The sequence below is a fragment of the Orcinus orca genome, chromosome 12 (genome assembly GCF_937001465.1).
Source record: "Orcinus orca chromosome 12, mOrcOrc1.1, whole genome shotgun sequence".
Taxonomy (NCBI): domain Eukaryota; kingdom Metazoa; phylum Chordata; class Mammalia; order Artiodactyla; family Delphinidae; genus Orcinus; species Orcinus orca.
This window is the reverse complement of record NC_064570.1, coordinates 88,041,016-88,066,324: the sequence shown is the minus strand read 5'-3', so window position 1 is coordinate 88,066,324 and position 25,309 is coordinate 88,041,016. Positions and strand designations below refer to the sequence as shown.

The 25,309-nt window shown below is 37.8% G+C and overlaps 1 protein-coding gene across 6 annotated transcripts in view; it reads left to right on the top strand.

Moving 5' to 3' along the window:
• Positions 1-937: 937 nt before the first annotated feature.
• The window catches only part of PHF3 (PHD finger protein 3), a 103,543-nt gene continuing 79,171 nt past the window's right edge, over positions 938-25,309 (top strand). For 2 of the 6 annotated variants that reach the window (XM_033410628.2, XM_033410627.2), the window contains exons 1-2: positions 1,905-2,093; positions 13,562-13,830. In XM_033410628.2, coding sequence (XP_033266519.1) covers positions 2,092-2,093; positions 13,562-13,830 — 271 coding nt within the window. In that variant the 5' untranslated portion in view covers positions 1,905-2,091. Of the gene's footprint in view, positions 1,235-1,904; positions 2,094-13,561; positions 13,831-25,309 lie in introns of those variants that run through there. The other 4 variants (XM_004282509.4, XM_033410629.2, XM_033410631.2 and 1 more) reach the window with 4 other exon arrangements.

The window sequence follows — 25,309 nt, the reverse complement described above, 5'->3', positions numbered from 1 at the left end:
ACAATTACCCGACAGTGCTTGTTAAGGGCTGAGATAGAGGTCCACCCAAGCTGCTGTGGAGGCACATAACCTAAACCAGTGGTTTTCAAACTTTTTCGTCTCAGAACCCCTCTTCGCTCTTAAAAATTACTGAGGGACTTACAAGAGTTTTTGTTTATATGGGTTAGTGATATGTATTCATATTTACCGTCTTAGAAATTAAACCTAAGAACAATAAAGAACATTAAAAAAACCGAAATTCATTGTTACCATAAATATTTATTATGAAAAATACATTTACCAACAAAATTTAATGAAAGAGTGGCATTGTTTTAAATTTTTGCAAGTATCTGCATTGTCGGGCTTCACGGAGAATGGCTGGATTCTCCTTTCTGCTTCTGCCTTAAATCGGTTGCTACACGTTGTTTCGGTTGAGGGAGATGAAGAAAATTGGGCCTTATACATATGCCATTGCAAAAGAACTGGAGACCCTCTGAAAGGGCTTGGGGGCCCCTCCGGAGATTCTCTGGCCACACTTGGGAACTGCTGACTTAGATCGGGAACATTTCTTGGAGGAGGCAGCTTGAGTCCTGAACGCAGACCGGCTCGCTAACAGGGGAACGACGAGGGCGAGGCGATTCACGACGGGACTGCGGTGCAAAGCCCGCAGGGATTCGTGGGCAAGGGGCTCAGTCCGCGCCACCCTCGCCCGCCATTCTGGAACACACACTCAATTCGTAAAAAGCACCTAACGGGGAGCAGATCTGCCCATCAATATCACATTAAGCAGGAAGCTTTAGCGGTTACTACAACCGAGAAAAAGCAACTGTGTGTAGCCTTAGCCCTGGCCCGGGCGGTGCCGCGCCCTCGGAAGCCCGGGAGGCTCGCAGCGCGCAGGCGCGGCGCAGCCCCGGAACGGTAAACAGTGCGGTCACGTGACGCGACCCCGCTCCAGCCCCCGCGCCGTCGCCGCACGCCGATGGCTGCGGGGTCTTGCGCCGCCGCAAGGTCCCCACAAGGCGAGCGACCCTCGGGCCCTGGGCGGCGGCGGCTGCAACGAGGATAAGGAGGGCGGCGCGGAAAACGGGACGGCGTGGTCCGCAGTGGCCGCCCGGGCCGTGAGGAAGCAGAGGCTGTGGCAGCGACGCCTGCGTCCTGCGCGTACCCCCTCTCGGCGTAGCCGGCCCCCTCCTCCGCGGCGGCGCGGCCACCATCTTCCTCTCGCTGCCAGTGGTAGCGCTCGTCGGCGGAGCTGGTGAGTTGCGGCGCGGCCGCGGCCGGGCGACGGGCGGCCCTCCCCTCCCCCAACCCCAGCCCCGCGCCTCCGCGGCCTCCCGCCCTCCCGCGGCCGCACTCCGCGCCTTCCTCCCGCGCAGCGGGAAGCAGCGGGAAGGCGCCTCTCGGCTTCTCGCGCGCCGCCCTCGGCCCGCCCGCGCCGCCTCTGCCGCCCGGGACCGTTTGGGCCGCTGTGGCGGGGCCGCCGGGCGGAGGGTCGGGGCCTCGGCCTCCCCGCCGGCTCCGCGCCCGGGCCTCGGGGTGAGTGCGCCGCCGCGCGGGCGCGCAGGCCGGGCGGCACGGCGGGCGCTGCCGGGGAGGCCCAGCCCGCAGGCCCCGACCCGGCCCTTCGGCATCGAGCTTTGGGCCCCGGCCCGGCAGCCGGCTCTGGCCTTGGCCGCGAAGCCGAGCCGGGTGCCCGCTGGTGGGGACGAGGAGTCGGCGCTCCACCCACCCTCCTGCGACCGCGCGCTTTTGTGCTCAGGACCCAAACTGTCGACTCCTTTTGCATAGTTAAATGAGAAGCCAGGAATCTGGCCTTCGATAATACGTGTAATTTAATGAGCCACTTGTCGATACGTGGGTGTTCATGGTGCTAAATAACTGATCACCTGACCCGGGGGGCGGGGAGGAGGGAGAAAGGGAGGGAATGTTGGTACCGCGCACAGTCTAGTGCCCCTTCTTTTCCCCAGCTGTGTATTGCCGGGTCCGATGACTTTTTCCCCATCTTTGAGTTTTTAAATGCTGTTTTTCGAAGACCGTGATTTGAAGTAATTTGAGTGTGTGCTTATTGGTGCTCAGGAATCGTTTGCAGAACATGATCATGAATAGTCATTAATGTAAGTGGCAACAACGACTTACTATCTTCCTAGTCTTGATCTTCATCACATGTAGAGATGCTTAATTTAAAATGAAACATCGGTAGCTGATCCTTAGCAAATACGAACTTTAGCACGTTATTTTGGGATGGGGGGGTGGAGATACAGTCAGCTACTTAGGGAGTGCTTAGATAGTACATTGTTCTACTTAGTTACTGTTTTGGGCTCTAACTTGTCTTCGCTTTTCTAAACTGGTTGTTTGAGATCTTCCAAAACTGTGTCTCCATTACTCATTCATTACCTACCATTTTTTGATTATTGAATGAAGTGTTTGGGATTGTGAAAATGTTGGTAGATATGTTTCTCTGGTAGAGACACTAGTCAAAGAACCAGGAAATCTTTGCAGCATTCTTGTTTTTGAATTTGTCTCTTCATTCCAGAGCATAAAAGGTGTTGTGTTGTGAAGATTATTGTTTCAGATAGTGATTACTTAACCGTCATTACCACTTAGACCTTTCTTAATTATTATTTTTCCCCAGTTCTCTTTACTGGCCATATATTACGATAATGAATTTTCTCTCCATCAGCATCTTCATCATCACTATTTTAAAATATATACTCCATTTCCCCATGATAGTAACAGAATTTAAGGAAGTACTTTTAATAGCTATCATTGCGCTGATGAAGCCACACACAGTTCAGTCAGTTCCTTAGCAGCGGAAAGACAGACACTCAACTGAAGTGAGCCAGTTGTTAAGTATGCAGAACTACAGCCTTAGAGTTTAAGCTTTATTTGGTAGCTGTATGGGAGATTTGTGAGAAGGATAACACATGAGTTAGTGATGGGACAAGTTTTCCCCTGTTCCGTGCACGTTTTGTAGGTCCATTTACTGAAGAGCTTGAAAATGTAATTTATTATACTGCTTTTACATACTTTGGGAGGATAGTGAACTTCCTTATCGATCACACTGAATTAGTTATGCATTCTGTGCTGTTGGGATAGACCTCAGATAACTGTCTAGCTTATCCTGTGATATACTCGTCTGTTGCATGTTCAGATAAGTCAAATCTATGAGAAGTGGTTTGTGTAAATGTAGATGAAAAATAGCTTTGGTCCGAAGCAACTTTCAGGATAGAAAAATGGAAAGGAAGTTGTCTTTATGTTAATCATTTAAGACCATAATATTAAAATTTGAATTGTATTGAGTATTGAAATCAGGGAAGGTTGATAATTTTTGACATATAATAGCATGCTAATAAAACTTCTTGGTAAAAGTTAGTTTTGGGGTACTAAAATATAGATAATGTTTATCTTCCTTGACATGGTAACTTGGTGCTTGCCTTTGTGATACATTTTGCTTTCTTTTTTTTTTTTTTTTTTTTTGCGGTACGTGGGCCTCTCACTGTTGTGGCCTCTCCCGTTGTGGAGCACAGTCTCCGGATGCGCAGGCTCAGCGGCCATGGCTCGCGGGCCCAGCCGCTCTGCGGCGTGTGGGATCTTCCCGGACCGGGGCACGAACCCGTATCCCCTGCATCGGCAGGCGGACTCTCAACCACTGCGCCACTAGGGAAGGCCCAGTTTGCTTTCTTAAATGTGCTATTTTTATTATTTTTTTCTTTACACAGATTTCTCACGAAATCTTTTTTACTTAATAATTTTTGTCTGGAGGTAAGATCTTTATTATATTTAATGAAGAAATGAGGTTTATTGATTAGCATTTCAGGTTTGTGGCTTACCACCACACAGTGTCAGGGAGTGCAAGGTTCTTGGAGTGCTGACTTCTAAATATTTTTGTTCATCTACATCTCATCAATTCTTTTGGACACGTGGTTGCTGGATTTCTTTTCTGCAACAGTACATCTTGGGCTCTATTTCTTTCATTTCTTCTTTGAGCACCCTCTGAGAATCCTGGAGTATCTTTTCAGAAGCATAGACAATTTATTTTTTAACTACAAAAAATGACTTGGCAAGTAGTTACACATTTCTGATGCTGTTGCATTTTTAAGAACAGCAAAAAAACTTCTCTCTTAATGTTGCCCTTTGATTACACAGCGAATGATATTGACAGTATTGATTTGATTCAAAATATTTGAGACCCAGGTGCTGTTTGTACACTCCAGGAACATCATAATCTAGGTTGAGAAACCAGATTCAGACATGAGATGTTAAATCACTGTATTAAGAGTTAAAAGAGGAAGATATTTCAAGAGTTACAAAACACATTGTGTGAGGAATTGCCAAATGTATAGACTGGACAATTATGGCCATGCATCGTGTATTTAATATCGATCATTTTTTAATGGTCGGGATTAAAATTTTTATGATCGTTTGTATAATGGAGAGAGGATGGAGAGAAATAGTTAAGCAAGAACTTCAAAATAGTATCCTGAAGTTTTATCTTTTGGCACAGTCTAACTTTATTAGGAAAATTTTGAATGGCTTAGTAGATTGTACAGAAAAGCTAAAGTTTTAATTCACTCATAATTTGTATGAGATGGCCACATGAAACCATTCTAAAATTGTAGTTTTTGAAAATAAATTGTGAAGTTTGTGGTCGATCACTTCCAAACTGATGTTTGTTCTATATACACTGAGGACAGCCATTTTATTTTTTATATGTAGGGAGTGGCTAAGTGCATATTTCCCAATTTATTTTGGAAGTGGGCATGTCACTTTGTTTCCAGTATTTTGATATGTGTTATGAATGTAGACTGCATAAAGTATAGTAGTTTAGAAGTGCAGGCTCAGGAATCTCACTGCCTGGATTCCAGTTTGGGTATACGGGCATACCTCTTGTATTGTGCTTCGCAGATACTGCGTTTTTTACAAATTGAAGGTTTGTGGCAATCAAGCATGGAGCAAATCTATTGCCGCCGCCCATTTTTTAACAGCATTTGCTCACTTTGAGTCTTCTCTGTCACATTTTGGTAATTCTCACAATATTTCAAACTTTTGCATTATTACTATATTTGTTATGGTGTTTTGTGATCGGTGTTGATGTTACTATTGTCATTATTTTGGGGCACCACAAATCACAACTCTGTAAGATGGTGAACTTAATTGTAAATGTGTGTGTGTTCTGACTGCTCCACTGACTGGCTGTTCCTCTCTCCCTCCCTCTCCTTGCGCCTCCCTATTCCTTGAGATGCAACAATATTGAAATTAGGCCAATTAATAACTCTACAATGGCCAGTAAGTGTCTAAGTGAAAGGAAGAGTCCGTGTCTCTCACTTTAAATCAAAAGTTAGAAATGATTAAGCTTAGTGAGGAAGGCATGTTGGAAGCCGAGATAGGCCAAAAGCTCGGCCTCTTGTGCCAAACAGCCAAGTTGTGGATGCAAATGAAAAGTTCTTGAAGGAAATTAAACGTGCTATTCCGGTGAACACATGAATGAAGGGAGTGAAACAGCCTTACTGCTGTTACGGAGAAAGTTTTAGTAGTCTGGAAAGAAGATCAAACCAGCCACAACATTCTCTTAACCCAAAGTCTAATCCAGAGCAAGGCCTTATTAACTCTCTTCAGTCTTGTGAAGGCTGAGAGAGGTGGGAAGATACAGAAAGAAAACTTGAAATTAGCAGAGGTTGGTTCACTGAGGTCTAAGGAAAGAAGTCATTTCCGTAACATAGAAATGCAAGGTGAAGCAGCAAGTGCTGATGTAGAAGCTGCAGCAAGTTATCCAGAAGATCTGGCTAAGATAATTCATGAGGGTGGCTACACTAAACAACAGGTTTTCAGTTTAGTCAGAACAGCCTTCTATTGGAAGAAGATGCCATCTAGGATGTTCATAGCTAGAGAGGAGAAGTCAGTGCCTGGTTTCAAAGGACAGGCTGGCTCTCCAGTTAGGGGCTATTGCAGCTGGTGACTTCAAGTTGAAGCCTGTGCTCATTCACCATTCTGAAAATCCTAGGGCCCTTAAAAATTATGCTAAATCTGCTCTGCCTGTGCTCTGTAAATGGAACAAGAAAGCCTGCATGACAGCACATCTCTTTACAACATGGTTTACTGAATATTTTAAGCTCACTGTTGACCTACTGTCAGAAAAAAAGATTCCTTTCAAAATATCACTGCTGACTGACAATGCACCTGGTCACCCAAGAGCCCTGATGGAGATGGACAGTGGGATGAATGGTTTTCATGCCTGCACACAACAGGCATGTTGTCACAGGATGTTGTCACACAACATCCATTCTGCAGCCCATGGATCAAGGAGTCACTTCAACTTTCAAGTCTTATTTTTTAAGAAATACATTTTGTAAGGCTATAGCTGCCATAGATACTGATTCCTCTGAGGGACCTGGGAAGAGTTAGTTGAAAACCTTCTGGAAAGGATTCACCATTCTAGATGCCATTAAGAACATCGTGATTCATGGGAAGAGGTCAGAGTATCAAGATACACAGGAGTTTGGAAGAAGTTGATTCCAGTCCTTTGAAGGGTTCAAAGCTTCAGTGGCAGAAGTAATTGTAGTTGTGGCAGTAGCAAGAGAACCAGAATTAGGAGTGGAGCCTGAAGATGGGACTGAACTGCTGCAATCTCATGATAAAACTTGAATGGATGAGGAGTTGCTTCTGATGGATGAGCAGAGAAAGTGGTTTCTTGAGAAGAAATCTACTCCTGGTGAAGATGCTGTGAAGATTGTTGAAATGACAGCAAAGGATTTAGATATTGCATAAACTTAATTGATAAAGCAGCTACAGGGTTTGAGAAGACTGACTCCAATTTTGAAAGAAGTACTGCGGTGGGTAGCATGCTATCAAACAGTGTGTCGTGCTGTAGAGACATTGTGGAAGGAAGAGTCAGTCATTGCAGCAGACCTCATTGTCTTCTGGTTTCAAGAAATTGCCGCAGCTGCGCCAACCTTGAGCAGCCACCACCCTGGTCAGTCAGCGCCACCAGCATCGAGGCAGGACCCTCCACCAGCAAGACGATTACAGCTTGCTGAAGGCTCAGATGATGGTTAGCATTTTTTAGCAATAAAGTATTTTTAACTAAGTTTTATACATTGTTTTTTTAGACATAATGCTGTTGCATATTTAATAGACTACAGTACATTGTAAACATAGCTTTTATATGCGCTGGGAAACCAAAAAATTGGTGTGACTTTCTTTATTGCGTGCAATATTCACTCTGTTGTGGTGGTCTGGAACCGACACTGCAGTATCTTTGAGGTACATCTGTCCTGGGTATGTGACCTACACAATGGTCTGGGCCTCAGTTTGCTCCTCTGCAAAATAGAAGTAATAATTGCACCTACCTCACAGGGTTGTTGTGAGAAACCAATGAGATTCTCATACAGTATAGTTAGCACAGAGCCTGGCACATAGTACATGCTCAGTACATGTTAGCTTGGTCTGTTATCACTTAGGCCATAGTGTTGATGACTTGTACTGTTTCTGTGGTTAATCCAAACTGCTAGAGCCTCTCATAATGACAATAGGGAATGGTTGTAAACTTGGAAGGTAATTTTCTTACTAATAGCTAAGTAATTCTGCTTTTGCCAGTCTCAACTTGTACTCGATAGTTCTTTTTCTAGGTTCTTAGGTCTGCTTTGGTCTTAGTATGGCAGTCATCTTGGATTCTTATGTGTTCTTTTTACCTGATAAATTCAGAAACAAAGTTAACGATCCTTGTTTTTTCTTATGTAGTCTTGCTGGTAGATTCTAACCAATGAAACTGGACCAGAATTTGAAATGGGTGTGTAGAGCAGGTGATGAGGTTGCATTGCTTCTAGAATTGTACTTTTTAGAATTGTGTTACACCACATGTCTTAACCATTTAGTGATTTTCCTTGACTTTGTCTTGGAAGGATAACTTATTCATCTTTAACATTGTTATATCATGGTGGTGAAGAACTGACCTTTGTGTCAGCGGATTTGAGTTCTAGCTCTGTCATTTATTCTGTAATATTGGGTGTAACTTTGCTAAGCTTTAGCTTTTCTCTTATAAATTGAGAATAATAATAATAGCTGCTTAATTGTGTGGCTGTGAAGTTTAATGACATTATACATTTTAGTTAGCACGGTGCCTGGCACATAATAAATAGTGAATTTAACTGTGTGAGGAGATAATGCAGGGCAGTGGTAAGTGCATTGACTTTTTTTTTTTTTTGCGGTACGCGGGCCTCTCACTGTTGTGGCCTCTCCCGTTGCGGAGCACAGGCTCCGGACGCGCAGGCTCAGCGGCCATGGCTCACGGGCCCAGCCACTCCGCGGCATGTGGGATCTTCCCGGACCGGGGCAGGAACCCGCGTCCCCTGCATCGGCAGGCGGTCTCCCAACCACTACACCACCAGGGAAGCCCTGCATTGACTTATGAATGAAAATTTTTGCGTTCAGATTTCAGCTCCACCACTTACTATAGCAAGTAATTTAACCTTTCTGATTCCAGTTTTATTTATTTTTGTATAATCAAGATTATAATATAGCATTGTTGTGAGGAATAAATAAATGTAGAGCAGAGTTTCTTAACCTCAGCACTGTTTTTTGGCTGGCTAATTCTTTGTGGTGGGGCTTTCCTAGTGCACTGTAGTATGTTTACTAGATGCCAGTAGCATGCCCTCCAGTTTTGATGACCAAAAATATCTCCATTTTCAAATTAAGCCAGATGTCCTCTGGAGAGGCTTAATCACCTCTGATGCTCTGATGGAGAACTAATGTAAAGCATGTCGACCGTTGCCTGTCCTGAAGTTAGAGCACATTAAGTTTTATATATTATCATTGTTTTAGTAGTGGTACCTTTTTTTTCCCTACTGCTCCTACTACTGCCTGTTAGAAATTTGCTAATAGTGAGCATGCCTGATGAATTGACAGCTTAATTTAATCTATGGTGTAGGGGTCGGAAGGCAACAAGCAGTTCCATTCTCAGTGCCTTTGCATTTAGGTCTTTGCCTGAATAGCTGTTCCCCATTTATGCGTGGATCACTCCCTCATTTCAGGTTTTGGCTCACATGTTGCCCTTCTTAGCAAGGCCTTCATTTACTGTCTTACATAGAATGCTCTCCTTCTCCCATCACTATTACAGTGTTTAATTATTCTTCATAGATTTTATAATCTCCTGATATATATTTGTCCCCCCACCAACATACTCATACACACGCGCACGTGCACCTTCGATAGCTTTAGTGACTTATTGGTAGGCTTATTCTGTGCAGTTTTTTTAAGGAAGATATGATAAAATGCATAGTTTTACTTTCAGGATGTTTTTGAGAAGTTGAGGTAGTCAATTTTAGTTTGCTCTTAATTTAAAGGGGATTTTGGTAGAAGTGTAATTTTTTTCCCCTGTTGGTGTTTTCTAAATCTTTTTGCATTCTATTCATACACGAAACACTTAGAAAACAATATACACTGGTTTTATCGGTGTAAATGAAATTTGGCTGCAGTATAATTCTCTGAGTGACAGATGAAGCAAGTGGGAAATACTTCTGGACTCAGATTAAATTTTATTCAGGGTGTTAGTACTGATACTTATTTTTAGTTGTATTCTGAGTCTTTCTAAATGGTCCATTAGGACCAAACTCTGGCATTCATAATTAGCACCTGCTGTTCTTTTGCCTGGAGTAGCCTCTGGACCTTTAGGACCAATCTCACATGTCACCTGCTTAGCCTTTCTTGGCCTCATGGATTTTACCTTCCTCTGTGGTACTGAGAGCCCTTCAGTATGACACTTTCATATTTTGTTGTGATGTTTATATGTTGTATTTGTTTATATGTCCATACTTGATTTTGGGTTATGAGTTCCTTTGTTTTAATTATTAAATTTGTAATGCCAAATGTAAGGAAGCATTTAAGTAAAATTTCAGTGTAAAATTTCAGTAAAATATCAGGAATTTGTTTGTTTGTTTATTTACTTATTTTTTGGCTGTTTTGCGTGGCCTGTGGGATCTTAGTTCCCCAACCAGGGATTGAACCTGGGCCCTCAGAAGTGAAAGCGCAGAGTCTTAACCACTGGACCGCCAGGAATTTGTTTAAATCAAGCAGTTTGTTTAACAGAGACACTGAATCATCTCTTAAATTTCTCAATTAGATCGATTATCTTTGTCTGTCTACATGGCTAGGTATTTCAGGACATTGTATTTTAGGTTAGTGTTCTTTTTTTTTTTAAGACCTTATTTTGGAGTAGTTTTAGATATATAGAAAAATTGCAAACATAGTGTAGAATTCCCATATACCCTTTATCTAGGTTTCTTGATTGTTACATCTGACATAATACTAATGTCTTTATCAGAACTAGATGTTAACATTAGTATTAACTAAACTCCAGACTTTATTCTGATTTCACCAGTTTTGTTTTTCCACTACTGTCCTTTTTCTGTTCCATGACCCAAATCAGGATACCACATTGCATTTAGTAGATTAGTGTGTTCGTGTTAAAGTAAGGTTAATATTTCTACAATTGGCTAACATTTGTTTTACAATTTAGCATGGAGAGTTTTAATTTTATTTTTGATATATTGAGCACTTGATATCTAAAACTGATTTTTTAAAATAAATGACTGTTTTATATTTCCATTCACTGCACTTTTAAGATAATCGTGCGATATGGCTGTATACTGTGATTTTGGGCATTCTTCCTTTGGAATTGGCTCCTGAGCCTGTTGGAACGACTTAAGAAAATTCAGTCTTACCAATTTATAACAATTTCACAGAACAGTTCTGTAGAAATTGTTTTCTTTGGACCCATAAGTTTGGGGTGCTTTATACCATATTTTGTCTTGTAAGATCCCCAGTTGCATTGGCATATTAAAGGTGTCTTCCACAATGGTACCTGGTTAGTGAACACTTTCTGAATAAATTAAAGGTATTAAAGAAACGTAACTTTGTTATACCAGTCTTTCTCAACATTTGACGCTTTTATGCTAATCTGTTTATTTAATCCAGGGCAACACACTTTATATAAGTCATACTAGTTTTGGCGGAAAAAAACCCACCCCATACTGGAAAATTAGGTTCACCCATCTTATTTACAGTGTGCTTTACTTTTTTTAAAAAAAAATTGATCTTTAAAGACTAAATATTGTCTGCTGTCGAGATTAAAAAATATGCCACAGGCTCTGAAGGCACGTTTTAGTAAAAGTTTAGTAAAAGATTCACTAATAGTATCATTGAAAAAACAATATATTGCTCATTTAGATCACCCTTTAGAATGGGCTGGTTTTCGGTATAGCTAGGTGATTTTGAGCCGTGTTAACTGTACCTTCTGAATATTGTGAATGTCCCCACCACTTAAATGTACACAGGCAGAAGTTGGTGCAACAGAAAGACTAACCTCAGGTGAAGTTTGTAGAATTTCCCAGACTTGTGTTGCTATGGGAATGAGTGTGTTGTCAGTAGATTCAGCATATTGTTTTTATAAGGAAAGTCAACCATTTGTTTCTAGAGCTGGAATTGCCTTTTTTTCTTTGTTTCATCTGGGATGCAACTCTGAAGAGCGGGTTGTTTCGGCTTGTGGTAAACTTTGGATTCCAGCATATTCAGATAAACAAATTTGATAGTTCTAGCTGATTAATTTTGTAATTAATATTTAGTAATGTAATATTTAGTAATGTTTTTGTAAGTTATTTTTAATTACCAGAAATTTATTATACTAAAATTTCTTTGGAACCTAAAAATTTATTAGTGGAAGTATTGGTGATATATGATAATTGAGCCTTTCTTAGGTACTGAGATCAGATAGTTTCAGGGAATTAAAACTTTTCCTGACTTTTCATCACCATTGTAGCTCACAGTTTTCTCTAAATGTTATAAAGAATGCATGTAAGCTAATCAGCCAATCAAACAGTTAACATTTTATTTCGGTGCTTTATTAATATTTCAATATAAATAAGTTGCAAAATTTGAGAAGAGATACTGAAATCCTATATTTAGCAGAGGATTAACTTTTGTGAGAATGAGGAAATTTTCTTTCCTTTTCTTTAAATTTTAAATTGAGTTACAGTGAACTGCATCCATTTAAAATGAACGGATTGGTGAATTTTGGTGGGTATATACACTCATAAAACCACTACCACAATCCAGATTTAGGGCATTTTCATCATCTTGCAAAATATATTCCTGTTCCTTTGCAGTCAGTTCCCTCTCTTATCCAAGGCCCCAGGCAACTACTGATTTGTTGGAAAATGTTTTTAAAGAAGAACCTTTAATGAGTCAAATCTAGTCAATTTCTAGCTTTGTAGCTCAGTGTGAAAGGGTAGAGTTACCACCTTGGGCTATGTAGCCTTGAAACCTGGGTTTGAATCTTTGGCTCTGTTTTGTGACTTTGGGGAAGACTATTTAAATGCATTTTGTCTACAAAAACTATTTAAACTAAAAAACTATTTAAACTATTTAAATGCATTTTGTCTACAAAACAAGGATAGTAATAGAGTGTATTATTTATTATCACTGGGCATAAATGAATTAAAAATGTAGGTAAAATGTTCAGCAGCATATAATATATACCTGGTAAATTGTATAATATTTTTGAACTTCGTATTCTCTCATTTTTATAGGGAAAAGAATTCAAGGACAGTTTGAGGAAATTTTGGTAGATTTGGAGCTAAGAATTTTGGAATCCAAGAAGTTCTGGGTTAATTAGTGGAATTTTCTAGCTAACTGAATATTACTAGATTTTATTTAGTTGACTCTTGCCCACCACCCAAAATACTTTGGTTCAGTATTCTCTGAAACCAGATTTTGATAATCGAGGCTCTTCCGGAGCATGAAGTGACCTTTTCTGAGCAATGCCTGGAGTGTAGGTATAGTTCAAATAGGAGATCAGCTCCATATCTTTATAAACAGCACATAACTCACTAAAATAAATTTAAGTCTCTGATATATTGGTTTGTCATTTATCTCATTTTATCTTAAAAGGGGTTTCCCCCCCACAATGTGTGTATGTGCACATCTGTGCCTGCGTGTATGTAGTTTTTTGAGTTTTGATTTGTTGGGTTTAGTTAATAGTTTCTTTCCGTTTTTTCTCTTTACTCCTACAAAAAAACCTTTTTGTCTTTCTTTAAATAATTTAAATGCATTGTAAATAAGACAAGGCTATTTTACAGTTTTAATAGGTATGGGACAATAATTTAAATGATTTGGTTTTAGCTCTTTTATATGGATTTTTATTAATAAGCAGTGTCTGAGTCTTAATTTATGAAAAGATTATGGTTAAAAACATATGGTTTTTATGGTTTAAGCCATGTAATTCTTTCAAATGTGTCAAATTAATGGACTATATATACATAGTTTTTTTTTTCCCCTAAAAAAGTGAATTAAGTAAACATTTAATAGGATCTCTGGTAAAATGAAATTTTACATGCATGATGAAGAAACATTGTGTAGCAAAGATTCATACTACATGTCCAAATGTATATTCTAAAAGCAGTGAGGATTTTTTTTAAACCATTCAGAAATACCAAAGTGTGTTCTAGACTCAAAACTATTAAAATAATTTGGTTTTAGGTGATAATCAATTGATAGCTTTATTTCTTATGGTATTTTTTTTGTCTTTCTATAGGGCTGAAAGACACACAGAAGTCTTCATGGATATAGTTGATACATTTAATCATTTAATTCCTACTGAACACTTAGATGATGCCCTATTTCTAGGATCCAACCTGGAGAATGAAGTCTGTGAGGATTTTAGTACAAGTCAAAATGTCTTAGAGGACTCGCTGAAGAACATGCTCAGCGATAAGGATCCTATGCTAGGATCTGCAAGTAACCAGTTCTGTTTGCCTGTTTTGGATAGCAATGATCCCAATTTCCAGATGCCTTGTTCAACAGGTAATTCTTACTTTTTTTTTTTTTTTTTTTTTAGTCTGCAATTTAAAGTAAAGATTTTTTTTTTTTAGATGAGGGTAGTGCATTTAGGGTTCTTTTCTTTGAATTTAGAGCTCCTTTTCTAGGCATCACAATTAGAATTTAAAATTTAAATTTTCTTCTAAGGAATGTGGAATTATCTTCAAGGATATTGTGGATATAGATAGGGTTACCATATAATTTGTCATCTAGAATGGGATGCTTTTTTGAGAATCATAGGGGGTGCTGTTAATAATTACATCATGACAACAGGTCATGATTGGGACTCTCTCTAGCAAATAGGGATTGCCTTGCCAATGGGGACATGATGTCATCCCAGGCCTATTGGAGTCAAGGGGAATGGCTGAATTGACCTTTTTCAGTGCCGCTCCCTGCCCTTCAAATTTACTACTTTGTGTGCTCCCATTTCAGATCTTTTAGTATTTTGTATTTGTATTTCAAAACCAGAGAAAGAACTGTAGACCTTTGCTGTCCAGCATAGCAACCACTAGCCACTTATAACTGTTGGCCTAATTGGAGATGAAATGAGTCTGGTCCTAATTGGAGATGTGCTCTAAAATGCACATTTGATTTCAGTGTGAAAAAGAGATTGTAAAATATTTCATCAAGTTTTAAAAATGTAGATTACACGTTGAGGTGATATTTTTGGTTAAATAAAATATTGTATTAAAATTAATTTCACCTGTTTTTACCCTTTTTTTTTAAAGTGGCTCCTTGAACATTTAAAATTACTTATGTGGCTTGCATTATATTTCCATTGGACAGCACTGCTTTAGGATCTATAGTTGAAGTAACTGAAAGACAGTAGCTTTCAGAGGATAATAACTTTCTGTAGGGCTAATCAAATTCTTAATAAGAGATTACTTCAGAGATACATTAATATGTGGAAAAAATATGTAGGTGTTCCTTTATAAAGCAAAGAAAATATTACAACAAACTTTGGAGCAATTAGCTATTCTGTAAGCTAAAATTAGACGAAGGAAAATCAGCTTCACATGGAGAAGCTAGGCTTTTTTCCCCCTCTCCGTTCCCTAGAGTAGTTCAGGTTTACGTGGTGGTGTTCAGTTTTTCAATAACTCTAGACTTTTTCTGCACTACAGTTTTTCAGTATTTTTCATTTCCTTTTAATATTTTCTGCGTAATATTTTGATATAATAATAAAGTCTGGTTTAGGTGGCCTGCTATTCATCAGATTTGTCCGATTTCTCTGCCTGAAGACTCAACACTTTGGCTTCTAGGAATATTTTCATTTTAACAACTCCTTAATACTGAAGTCTTTTGAATTGTTTGTTAATAATGGTATATCGCTGAATTATATACATTGTGTTGTGTTATCTCATAGGTTTACATTGTTTTTGTTGTATTCTTAAATGTTTTAAAGCTTTTAAAATTTTGTTTTATGTTTGCACTGTTCCTGTGTCAGTACAATATATCTAATTATTGTGAAGCACTTTTGACACTGGTTATATGCACAACGTTTCACAGTTTAGTCTAAATTCAGGAAGAACGTTTATTGAATACATATGTGCTTATTACTAGAAATACAGTAACCGTTTCAGGGATGTTATATTGGGCCTGGAACTGGCAAATGTATCATCCTTTTAGACTTTGTTATAAAATTACAGCCCCTTAGAAATACTGGTATTCTTACTTGCAGTCTTTTTTTTTTAATTTCTGTCGATGTGAAAAGTTTTTTTTTTCATATGAAAAGTCTCTTTGGTTGAACATTTCTTTTGCTAATAGAAGACTTAGAACATCTTTATTGAAGTACTTAAATTTTTTTGAGGTCTGATTAATACTGTGTACGATTTCATTGTAAACTATTTTATTTAAGAATCTGTAAGTAGAAATATTTTCTCAATTTTCCTATTTTAAATTTGTTTGCTACAATTTATTTATTTTGGTTTTAAAATAGAACTATTTGTGTTAATATATATGATATATATCTATACGCTTTTAAGATATGTAAGGGAATATGTGGGGGAAACTTAAAATTGTAAAGCTCTTTATAGGATTGCTTAGATCTCATTGTGCCATCAGGCAGGGGATTTATTTTGATTGTTTCAAAGTTCCTTTTGCCCTTTGGGATATTTGGTTTGGTAAAAGGCCAGTATATTTTCTAATGATAGCAAACTGGAAAACATTAAAATTTTAAAAAAATTGTTTTGAAATAGAAATTCTGTTGTAAACTATTTAGTGAAAACCATACATGGACACCTTCTGTAAGTTTCAGCTATTCACAAACTGCTTCAACTTTTTGCTATAAAATAAAAATGACATAGTTCTTACCCAGATGTTTGTACCTGGCTCTATACGTTTTTACTACTTGTCTTGACTGAAGCATAGCAGGGAAATGGCTCTATCAGTATTCCTCAGGCCATTGAAAGCTATAGATTATGGTTATTTTGTAACCTTGGTCTTAACAGTGCGAAAGGTAGCAAACAATAACTGCTGTCTTGTTCTCTAGTCTTTTGATGTAGGTTGGTTTGCTGTAGTTGTTAAAGACCAGTTGTTGAATGTCTTGCATTATATTTCAGCTGTCTCCAGAAATCATAGAGAAGCTTTAACAATTATAAAAATAGGAAAGAAAATGATAGATCACTTTTAGTGCTCTGCAGGTGCACAAAAGTTAGGATGCTTACTTACTGTTTCATTTTGAGAGACAGTAAGTAGATTTCTGATCCTCTTTTTGAATGCTTTTGACTCCATAAAGTATTTTTTTATGTAAATGCAGTGTTTGCATATGGTTTTTAGATTACCCAGCAATGCATTTTATTTTTTAAATTTGTTATTTATTTATTTTTTAAAATATCCTTATTGGAGTATAATTGCTTTACAATGTTGTGTTAATTTCTGCTGAACAACAAAGTGAATCAGCTATATGTATACATATATCCCAACATCCCCTCCCTCGTGAGCCTCCCTCCCACCCTCCCTATCCCACCCCTCTAGGTCATCGTGAAGCATAGAGCTGATCTCTGTGTGCTATGCAACGGCTGCCCACTAGCCATCCATTTTACGTTTGGTACTGTATATATGTCAATGGTACTCTCTCACTTCGACCCAGCTTCCCCTTCCCCCACCGTGTCCTCAAGTCCGTTCTCTACGTCTGCATATTTATTCCTGTGCTGCCACTAGGTTCATCAGTACCGTTTTTTTTTAGATTCCATATATATGTGTTAGCATATAGTATTTGTTTTTCTCTTTCTGACTTACTTCACTCTGTATGACAGACTCTGGATCCATCCACCTCATTACAAATAACTCAATTTTGTTCCTTTTTATGGCTGAGTAATATTCCATTGTATATATGTGCCACATCTTCTTTATCCATTCATCTGTCGATGGACATTTAGGTCGCTTCCATATCCTGGCTATTGTAAATAGTGCTGCAGTAAACACTGTGGTACATGTCTCTTTTTGAATTATGATTTTGTCAGGGTATATGCCCAGTAGTGGGATTGCTGGGTCGTACGGTAGTACTATTTTTAGTTTTTTAAGGAATCTCTGTACTGTTCTCCATAGTGGCTGTATCAATTTACATTCGTACCAACAGTGCAAGAGGGTTCCCTTTTCTCCACACCCTCTCCAGCATTTATTGTTTGTAGATTTTTTGATGATGGCCATTGTGACCGGTGTGAGGTGATACCTCATTGTGGTTTTGATTTGCATTTCTCTAATGATTAGTGATGTTGAGCATCTTTTCATGTATTTGTTGACAGTCTGTATATCTTCTTTGGAGAAATGTCTATTTAGGTCTTCTGCCCATTTTTGGATTGAGTTGTTTGTTTTTTTTTTGATATTGACCTGCATGAGCTGCTTGTGTATTTTGGAGATTAATCCTTTGTCAGTTGCTTCATTTGCCAGTATTTTCACCCATTCTGAGGGTTGTCTTTTTGTCTTGTTTATGGTTTCCTTTGCTGTGCAAAAGCTTTTAAGTTTCATTACGTCCCATTTGTTTATTTTTGATTTTATTTCCATTACTCTAGGAGGTGGGTCAAAAAGGATCTTGTTATTTATGTCACAGAGTGTTTTGCCTATGTTTTCCTCTGAGTTTTATAGTGTCTGGCCTTACATTTAGGTCTTTAATCCATTTTTAGTTTATTTTTGTGTATGGTGTTAAGAAGTGTTGTAATTTCACTCTTTTACATATAGCTGTCTGGTTTTCCCAGCACCACTTATTGAAGAGGCTATTGTTTCTCCACTGTGTATTCTTGCCTCTTTTATCAAAGATAAGGTGACCATATGTGCTTGGGTTTATCTCTGGGCTTTCTGTCCTGTTTCATTGATCTATATTTCTGTTTTTGTGCCACTACCCTACTGTCTTGATTATTGTAGTATAGTCTGAAGTCAGGGAGCCTGATTCCTCCAGCTCCGTTTTTCCTTTCTCAAGATTTCTTTAGATATTCGGGATGTTTTGTTTTTCCATACAAATTGTAGAATAGTTTTCTCTAGTTCTGTGAAAAATGCCATTGGTAATTTGATAGGGATTGCATTGAATCTGTAGGTTGCTTTGGGTAGTATAGTCGTTTTCACAGTGTTGAGTCTTCCAGTCCAAAAACATGGTATATCTCTCCATCTGTTTGTATCATGTTTAATTTCTTTCATCAGTGCCTTATAGTTTTCTGCATACAGGTGTTTTGTCTCCTTAGGTAGGTTTATTCCTAGGTATTTTATTCTTTTTGTTGCAGTGGTAAATGGGAGTGTTTCCTTAATTTCTCTTTCAGATTTTTCATCATTAGTGTATAGGAATACAAGAGATTTCTGTGTATTAATTTAGTATCCTGCTACTTTACTAAATTCATTGATTAGCTCTAGCAGTTTTCTGGTGGCATCTTTAGGATTTTCTATGTATAGTATCATGTCATCTGCAAACAGTGACAGTTCTTCTTCTTTTCCGATTTGGATTCCTTTTATTTATTTTTCCTCTCTGATTGACGTGGCTAAAGCTTCCAAAACTATGTTGAATAATAGTGGTGAGAGTGGGCAACCTTGTCTTGTTTCTGATCTTAGAGGAAATGCTTTCAGTTTTCCACCATTGAGAATGAGGCTGTGGGTTGGTCACATGTGGCCTTTAGTATGTTGAGGTATGTTCTCTCTGTGCCCACTTTCTGGAGAGTTTTTATCATACATGTTACCCAGTAATACATTAAAAAAAAACAATTCCAGTAAGTGAGGAAATTCATTAAGTTTGGGCAGTGTTTGATCTTGATCAAACCAATTATTTGTATTCTTAAAAATTCCTGTTATCCTTAAAATAAAACTAATATTTTCCCAAGTAATAGGTTCAAGATACTGACTGTATTGGTTATATACTATGTGAGGAATGTATTAAAAATCATTGAAGTGGTGTTTGAAAAACTGGCATTATCAGTGTCATAAAGAAATGTTATTTTTTCTTACTTTACAAACGAATGTATGCCCCTTTTATGTAGACAGCTATGATTCATAAGTGTGAAACAAACCTTGTATTTATGAACCATTTCTTTACATGGTATATTGAGTAGAAATGTTCAGTGGCTGTAATTTGATTTATTTCTTTAAGACCAGGAAGATGGGCGCACTGTAGATAATATGGATATTCAGAGCAGCCTGTCATTTATGTAGTGCTTGTAGCTACTACATCCTTCAGTGAAACCAAGGTGTCCTTTCCAGGCTATATCATGGCTTACAAAACCATCATTCACTAAATTAAAAAAAAAAAAAATCCCTCCTGTAGCATGATTTTTGGAGATTAAAAACATCAGTCAGTGAATTCAGTATCTTACATATTTGTTAAGACTTGATTCATATTGTGTATTTAAGTGTTTTTTCAGTTGTATAGAAATTCATATTGTTTAGTTTTCTCAATTGTAAATTTCTGCTAGCATGCATATGTGATAGTTGTTTCCTATCAAGAATGCCACTGATAATATATAACCTCAAGTAGCATTGTTTAATAAGAATTTAAGCTTGTGCTGCCTTTCTTCTAAGCAAAGTATTGTTAATACATGTTAAGACTGGTTTTATAAGTTTTTTAGCAGTAGTGTGATTTGGTCCTTTTTTTAGCACACAGATTTTTAACTTAATCATAGCTCTGTAGTTTGGGGCTTCTTCATCATTAGAGGCAGAATTCATCTGTGTAATATTTTAAAAATTATGGTACTTGTTCTGAAAAGATGATTGTTGTCCTTTTGCATCATTGAGATTTATTTAAAAGGTACTTATAAGTTTTCATGGCTTCGTGCTTCTCTTGGACAACATTTCAAATCAGAACATTGAACTAAACATGGTGGACACCTGGTCCAATAAAATTCAGTTGTCAGATATTAATTATTGTTTTCCTTATTTGTACTTTATTTGTGGGGGCAGCAAACTCTTTGTGCAAATTTATTGCACCTGTTGATCCAAGTATACATATACATTCATTACGCATTTGCACTGGGGTCTTTTTTTCACTGTTTTTATTACTCTGAGTAGTATTTATGGATTTTTTTTAAACTTATGTGCCTAATGAACATCTTTTTGCTGTTGATCTTATTTTTGAGAGTTGCATTTGAACAAGAAGATACAGATTTAGTACATGTAAAGTAGTCATGCAAATGAGATGAACATATATTGGTTAAGATAAAGCATGTGCTCTTCAGTTGAATGTTAGTGGCGAGTAACTGATTAGCCTAGTAAGAACATTCATAGTCTTTAAGAATAGAACTTTATTTCTGTAAGATTGATCATTAATATTATATATTTTGAGTTATACTTAGAGGGGTTTTGGTGAAAGTGGGTGTGTATAGAAGAGAGCAACCAGAAAAGAGAGGCAAAAACACCTTGTAGAATTAGCAGAGAAGAGAAAATGCTGCGAAGTGGAAAGAGTAGGACATGACAGCAGCCATAGATCCTTGAAAGTTTGTCTCATTGATAAGAGATTTGACTTCTTTTATGGATAGTGGGAAAGAGGTAGATCCAGTAGGTTGCAGTTAGAGGAAGACAGAGTTTAATTGGCTAAAAGGAAGAACTTGGGGTTCCCTCAAATAGAGTAATAGGTTCCCAGGGGACGTGGCATTTACACTTTTGCTGGGTATGACCACCCTGACCAAGGTGTTGTATTTCATTGGGGATTCATGTCTCATGTAGTTTCTGTTAGGTGACTTCTTATGGTCAGTGCCCTCCTAGAGTCCTCTGTCATTGTGTGTTCTAACGTAAAGTGTCTCTGTTTTCTTTATTAGAAATTAGATTGTTTGCTTTAATTCTAAATCTCATTTGTAGGCCTAATGTATTTCAGTGCTTCTTTAAATTATTTGAAATATGACTTTAAAAGCATAGTAATAACTACATTTATGTAAGCAACTTTCATTGCTCTTAATTCACTCTGTTCCATCTTATTTCTTCTGCTCTATGTTCAATTTAGACATTTTAAATAGATGTCAGTTTTTCTCAAACAGGTAGTTTTCATTAATCACTGCTACAAGTGGTCCTTACTACCAAAATAACAGAATTGAACTCAGAGGTAAAACAAATAAGCCCTTTAATACCAACACTAAATATCACTTTCTAAATTCAGAAAATGCAGAGAGAGGGAATTTTTGGCTAGAGTTTTCCAGTTTATGGTTTTAGTTTGTATATTTTGTGGCCTTTCTCTGTTTTACCTCTATTTGATTCAGTTGACTTTTGCTTTCCTTAGCTTGATATAGTATAAAGCAGAACACATTTTAATTTTACTTTGCATTGACTGAGCATTTAATTTTCTGTCTTTTAAATTAAAAATGTGGAATAAAATTAATCATGTCTTCATCACTATGCCCCTAATATCTTTCCGTTTCTTCCTTTCACTTGTTACTTACAGTTCACTCTGTATTACTATTTTTTAGCTTGCATTTCTGTGCTGTTGTATAGCAGGCCTCTTTATCCACGGTCTTGGGCATGCTTCTGGAGTTATTCAGTCTTCCTGCCTCCCAGCGCCCTCTGTCGCTGTCCTGTCCCTATCTGGGTTTGCTGTTCTCCAGGCCTGTCGTATGTCTGTCGTCCCTAGCGTCGCTGCCCTCCTTGAGTGGAGCTGTTGTCTTCCTGGATTTCATCTCCCTCTCTTTCTCTATGCCCTCTTAATGACATTCTTAGTACCTTTCTAATATTATTACACTTGACTAATAATTTGCCTTTATAGAGAAAAGAATTGATTATCACCTTTTCTTAAAGTTTTGTGTCTGATATTGCTGATGGGTTGGTTGCCTGGGTTTGTATAAGGCTTGTTGCTTTGTCAGGTGGCCTTTTCTGCACCCCCACTTTAGGATCTTCTTATTTTTGGTGTTTAGTCTTTGACTTATTGTTGCTGGCACTTGGTGGGCCTTTTCATTTTGGAGAGTGATCGGTTCTGGGAAATTTTCTGTGTTTTCTCTGCAAACTCCTAGGAGATGTTGGCCCTTCTGGATTAACTGCCCATGTTTCATGTCTCTTTCTTGCATCTTTACCATCATTTTGCTCAATGTCTTTTTAGAGATTCACTGCCATATTTTCCATCTCTTTGAATATTTAATTTTGAGAGTCACTATTTCTAAGAAGTCTTCTGCTCTCTTTATTCATACCATTTTAAAATAGTGTTCTGTGTCATAAATATATGTAAGAGTTTCTTTATAGTCTGAATTCATTTTCCTATTTGTTTATTTTGATGTTTCCCATAGTGTTGCAACCTTTCCCCAAATGATTATTTTTGGTTACTTGTTGTTTAAAATGGGAGGAGATAGGAAGTTTTAAGTTTTGCCTTCACATACATGAGTACTCTTAAGATCAAGGCTCTAGAAAAATTAGGATAAGTTTTCTTTCTTTTTTGTAAGTTCTTTTAAAAGAACAAAGGAGATAGTAGGTATTCAGTAAATTTTTTAACTGAAAAAAAAAGTAAAAGGAAAAGAATACAAGGAACAGAAAGAAGTAGGGTAGTGGGACCAAAGGTTAAGATAGTAAATAAAATGCTGTCTGCAGGTGGGGTACAATTTTGGCTCTCAGATTTCTAGCAGTTGTGGAAGAGGAAAACAGGTAAAAACAAATCTGGTGCCCAGGAAAAGGAAGACTATTTCTGATACTAAAACTAGGAAGACATTTTATCCACAGTTTTATTGTGATGTGATATAATAAAAGATAATCCTTAACTACATACTTTCAATGAACATAAGGCTTTTTCTTATGATATCTCTCATTATGTATCCCAGTATAAGCAGTATTACAGGAACTAATATAATGAATGGTCTGACCCAGTCCCCTGTTAGATATTAGGTTATTTTTCAAACAACTCGCCTTTGATATCATTTTTTAACACCAGATTTCTAAATATATTGAGAAATATAATGTTCTGTCTGAGAACTGTTGGGAATGCAATTATCGCCCCACCCTTTTTTTTTGGCCAGCTAAGTGCATAGACAAGCTTTATAAACAAACAGGGCTGTGATGGGATATGAAAATTTAAAGGCACTGATGGGGGCATCTGGGTGAATAGGAGGGTGCTCTGCCCTCCCTGTGTAGAGCCAAGATTTTTCTCAGAAAATGATTTTGGGACCCTCTGTAATGCATGAATAGGCAGGAGAAGCCTAATTTCAGACATAAATGAAGATCATTCTGGCATAGGTAACTTTTGTTTTATAGCCGTGGTTAAAGTGGCAACTTGTTGAATAAAATTCATAGATTTCTATCCCCTTTAGTTCCAACTGATTATTCTTGCAGTTTTCTTCCAGTCATGGCAGGACTGCAGAATCCCTTGTTGCCATTTTCACCATAATCATTGCCTAGATTCTTTTAGAACTCTTTAGGCCTGTACTTCTACCCCTTGTACTTTTCTCTCTTCATATTTATTTTGTTTGCTTTAGTTGAGAATGTTCTGAAAAGATTTCTGAACTGGAGCTACTGTTGTTGGTACTGCCCTCTGTGGTCTCTTCTTCCCTAAAATACCTTCTTTCTCTAATTTTGATCTTTTATCATAGACTTTTGATTATGTCTCTAAGTCCATCTTGAATGATAAATCAGTTACTCAATGTGTAATTACATAGCAAATAGGTAAATTGTCATGGGATGATTAATTAGAAGTTTACTAAAACAGAGGAATCCAAAATGATGACATTGTTCCAAACACAATTGATTTTATTCCTTTTGTCTGGTAAAGATATTTTCCTGTAACCAGTTTAAGATTAGGATGAGAGCATTTTACTGCTTGGTTTGTACAACTCCAGTGAGTACCAATCAGAGAATACAGTGTGAATCATGCCCCCTTGAGTGGATAGCAACCTAGGATAGTTTAAGGGAATGAACATTAATTTATTTTTACATATTTTAGATTTTTTTAAAAAAATTATTTATTTGGCTGTGTTGGGTCTTCGTTGCTGTGCGTGGGCTTTCTCTAGTTGCAGCGAGTGGGAGCTACTCTTGGTTGCGGTGCGCGGGCTTCTCATTCTGGTGTCTTCTCTTGTGAAGCATGGGCTCCAGGCGCGCGGGCTTAAGTAGTTGCAGCACGTGGGCTCAGTAGTTGTGGCTTGTGGGCTTTAGAGCGCAGGCCCAGTAGTTGTGGCGCACGGGCTTAGTTGCTCCACGGCATGTGGGATCTTCCTTGACTAGGGCTCGAACCTGTGTCCCCTGCATTGGCAGGCGGATTCTTAGCCACTGCGCCACCAGGGAAGCCCCTATTTTTAGATATTTTAATTTAAAATGATGTCTGATAATTATTTGATTACATTGTGGTGATTTAAATAGTTTTAAGTTTTCTTAAATAGGAGAAATAGCACATCTGACAAATCTCACTGTAAGACCACTGGTTTGGAACCCTAGTCTAAAACTTGATTTCTCTCTGTGATTATTGGACTGCTACCTCCTGGTGATGGTGTACTCTAATTGCAAAAAAAGAGAAAACTGTCACCTGTGTTTTGAGTCAGAAAGGCAAGGTATTTTTTTCTCTTGTCAGAAAAAGTATAATCTGATAATTTTATTGCTTTTGTCACTGTCTGGAAATATTCTTTTTTTGTTATTTAAAAATGTAGAATTCATAAAATATGGCTGGTACAATATTTTGAAGAGAATACATGTCAGATTTTAAAGATATCTTAAATTGTATTAAAATACAATTTAAAATACAAGAACATAACAGACATGAGTCAGTTCTGAAGATGTATAAATTTGAATTTACTTTTCTCTTTAAAAAGGTTAGGAATGGGCATATTTTCAGATTAGCTTTTCACAAGCTTTTTAAACCCATAACTTTGTTGATTTAGAATAATAATACAGTGAGCCTGACCTGTGCATCCTGGTTTTGTGCAGAGGTATGAAAGAGAAGTGTTTTTAAACCCCTTGTCCTACACCATTTTGAAAACATGTGTTATGCTTGTTGTTGACCATCTTTTATTTCCTTTCTTTTCAGCTGAATTCCTTTCCACCGCATTCTTTATCTGCAAAATGTTTTTTTCCTCCAGAATTAACTGCTTATTCTGTCTAT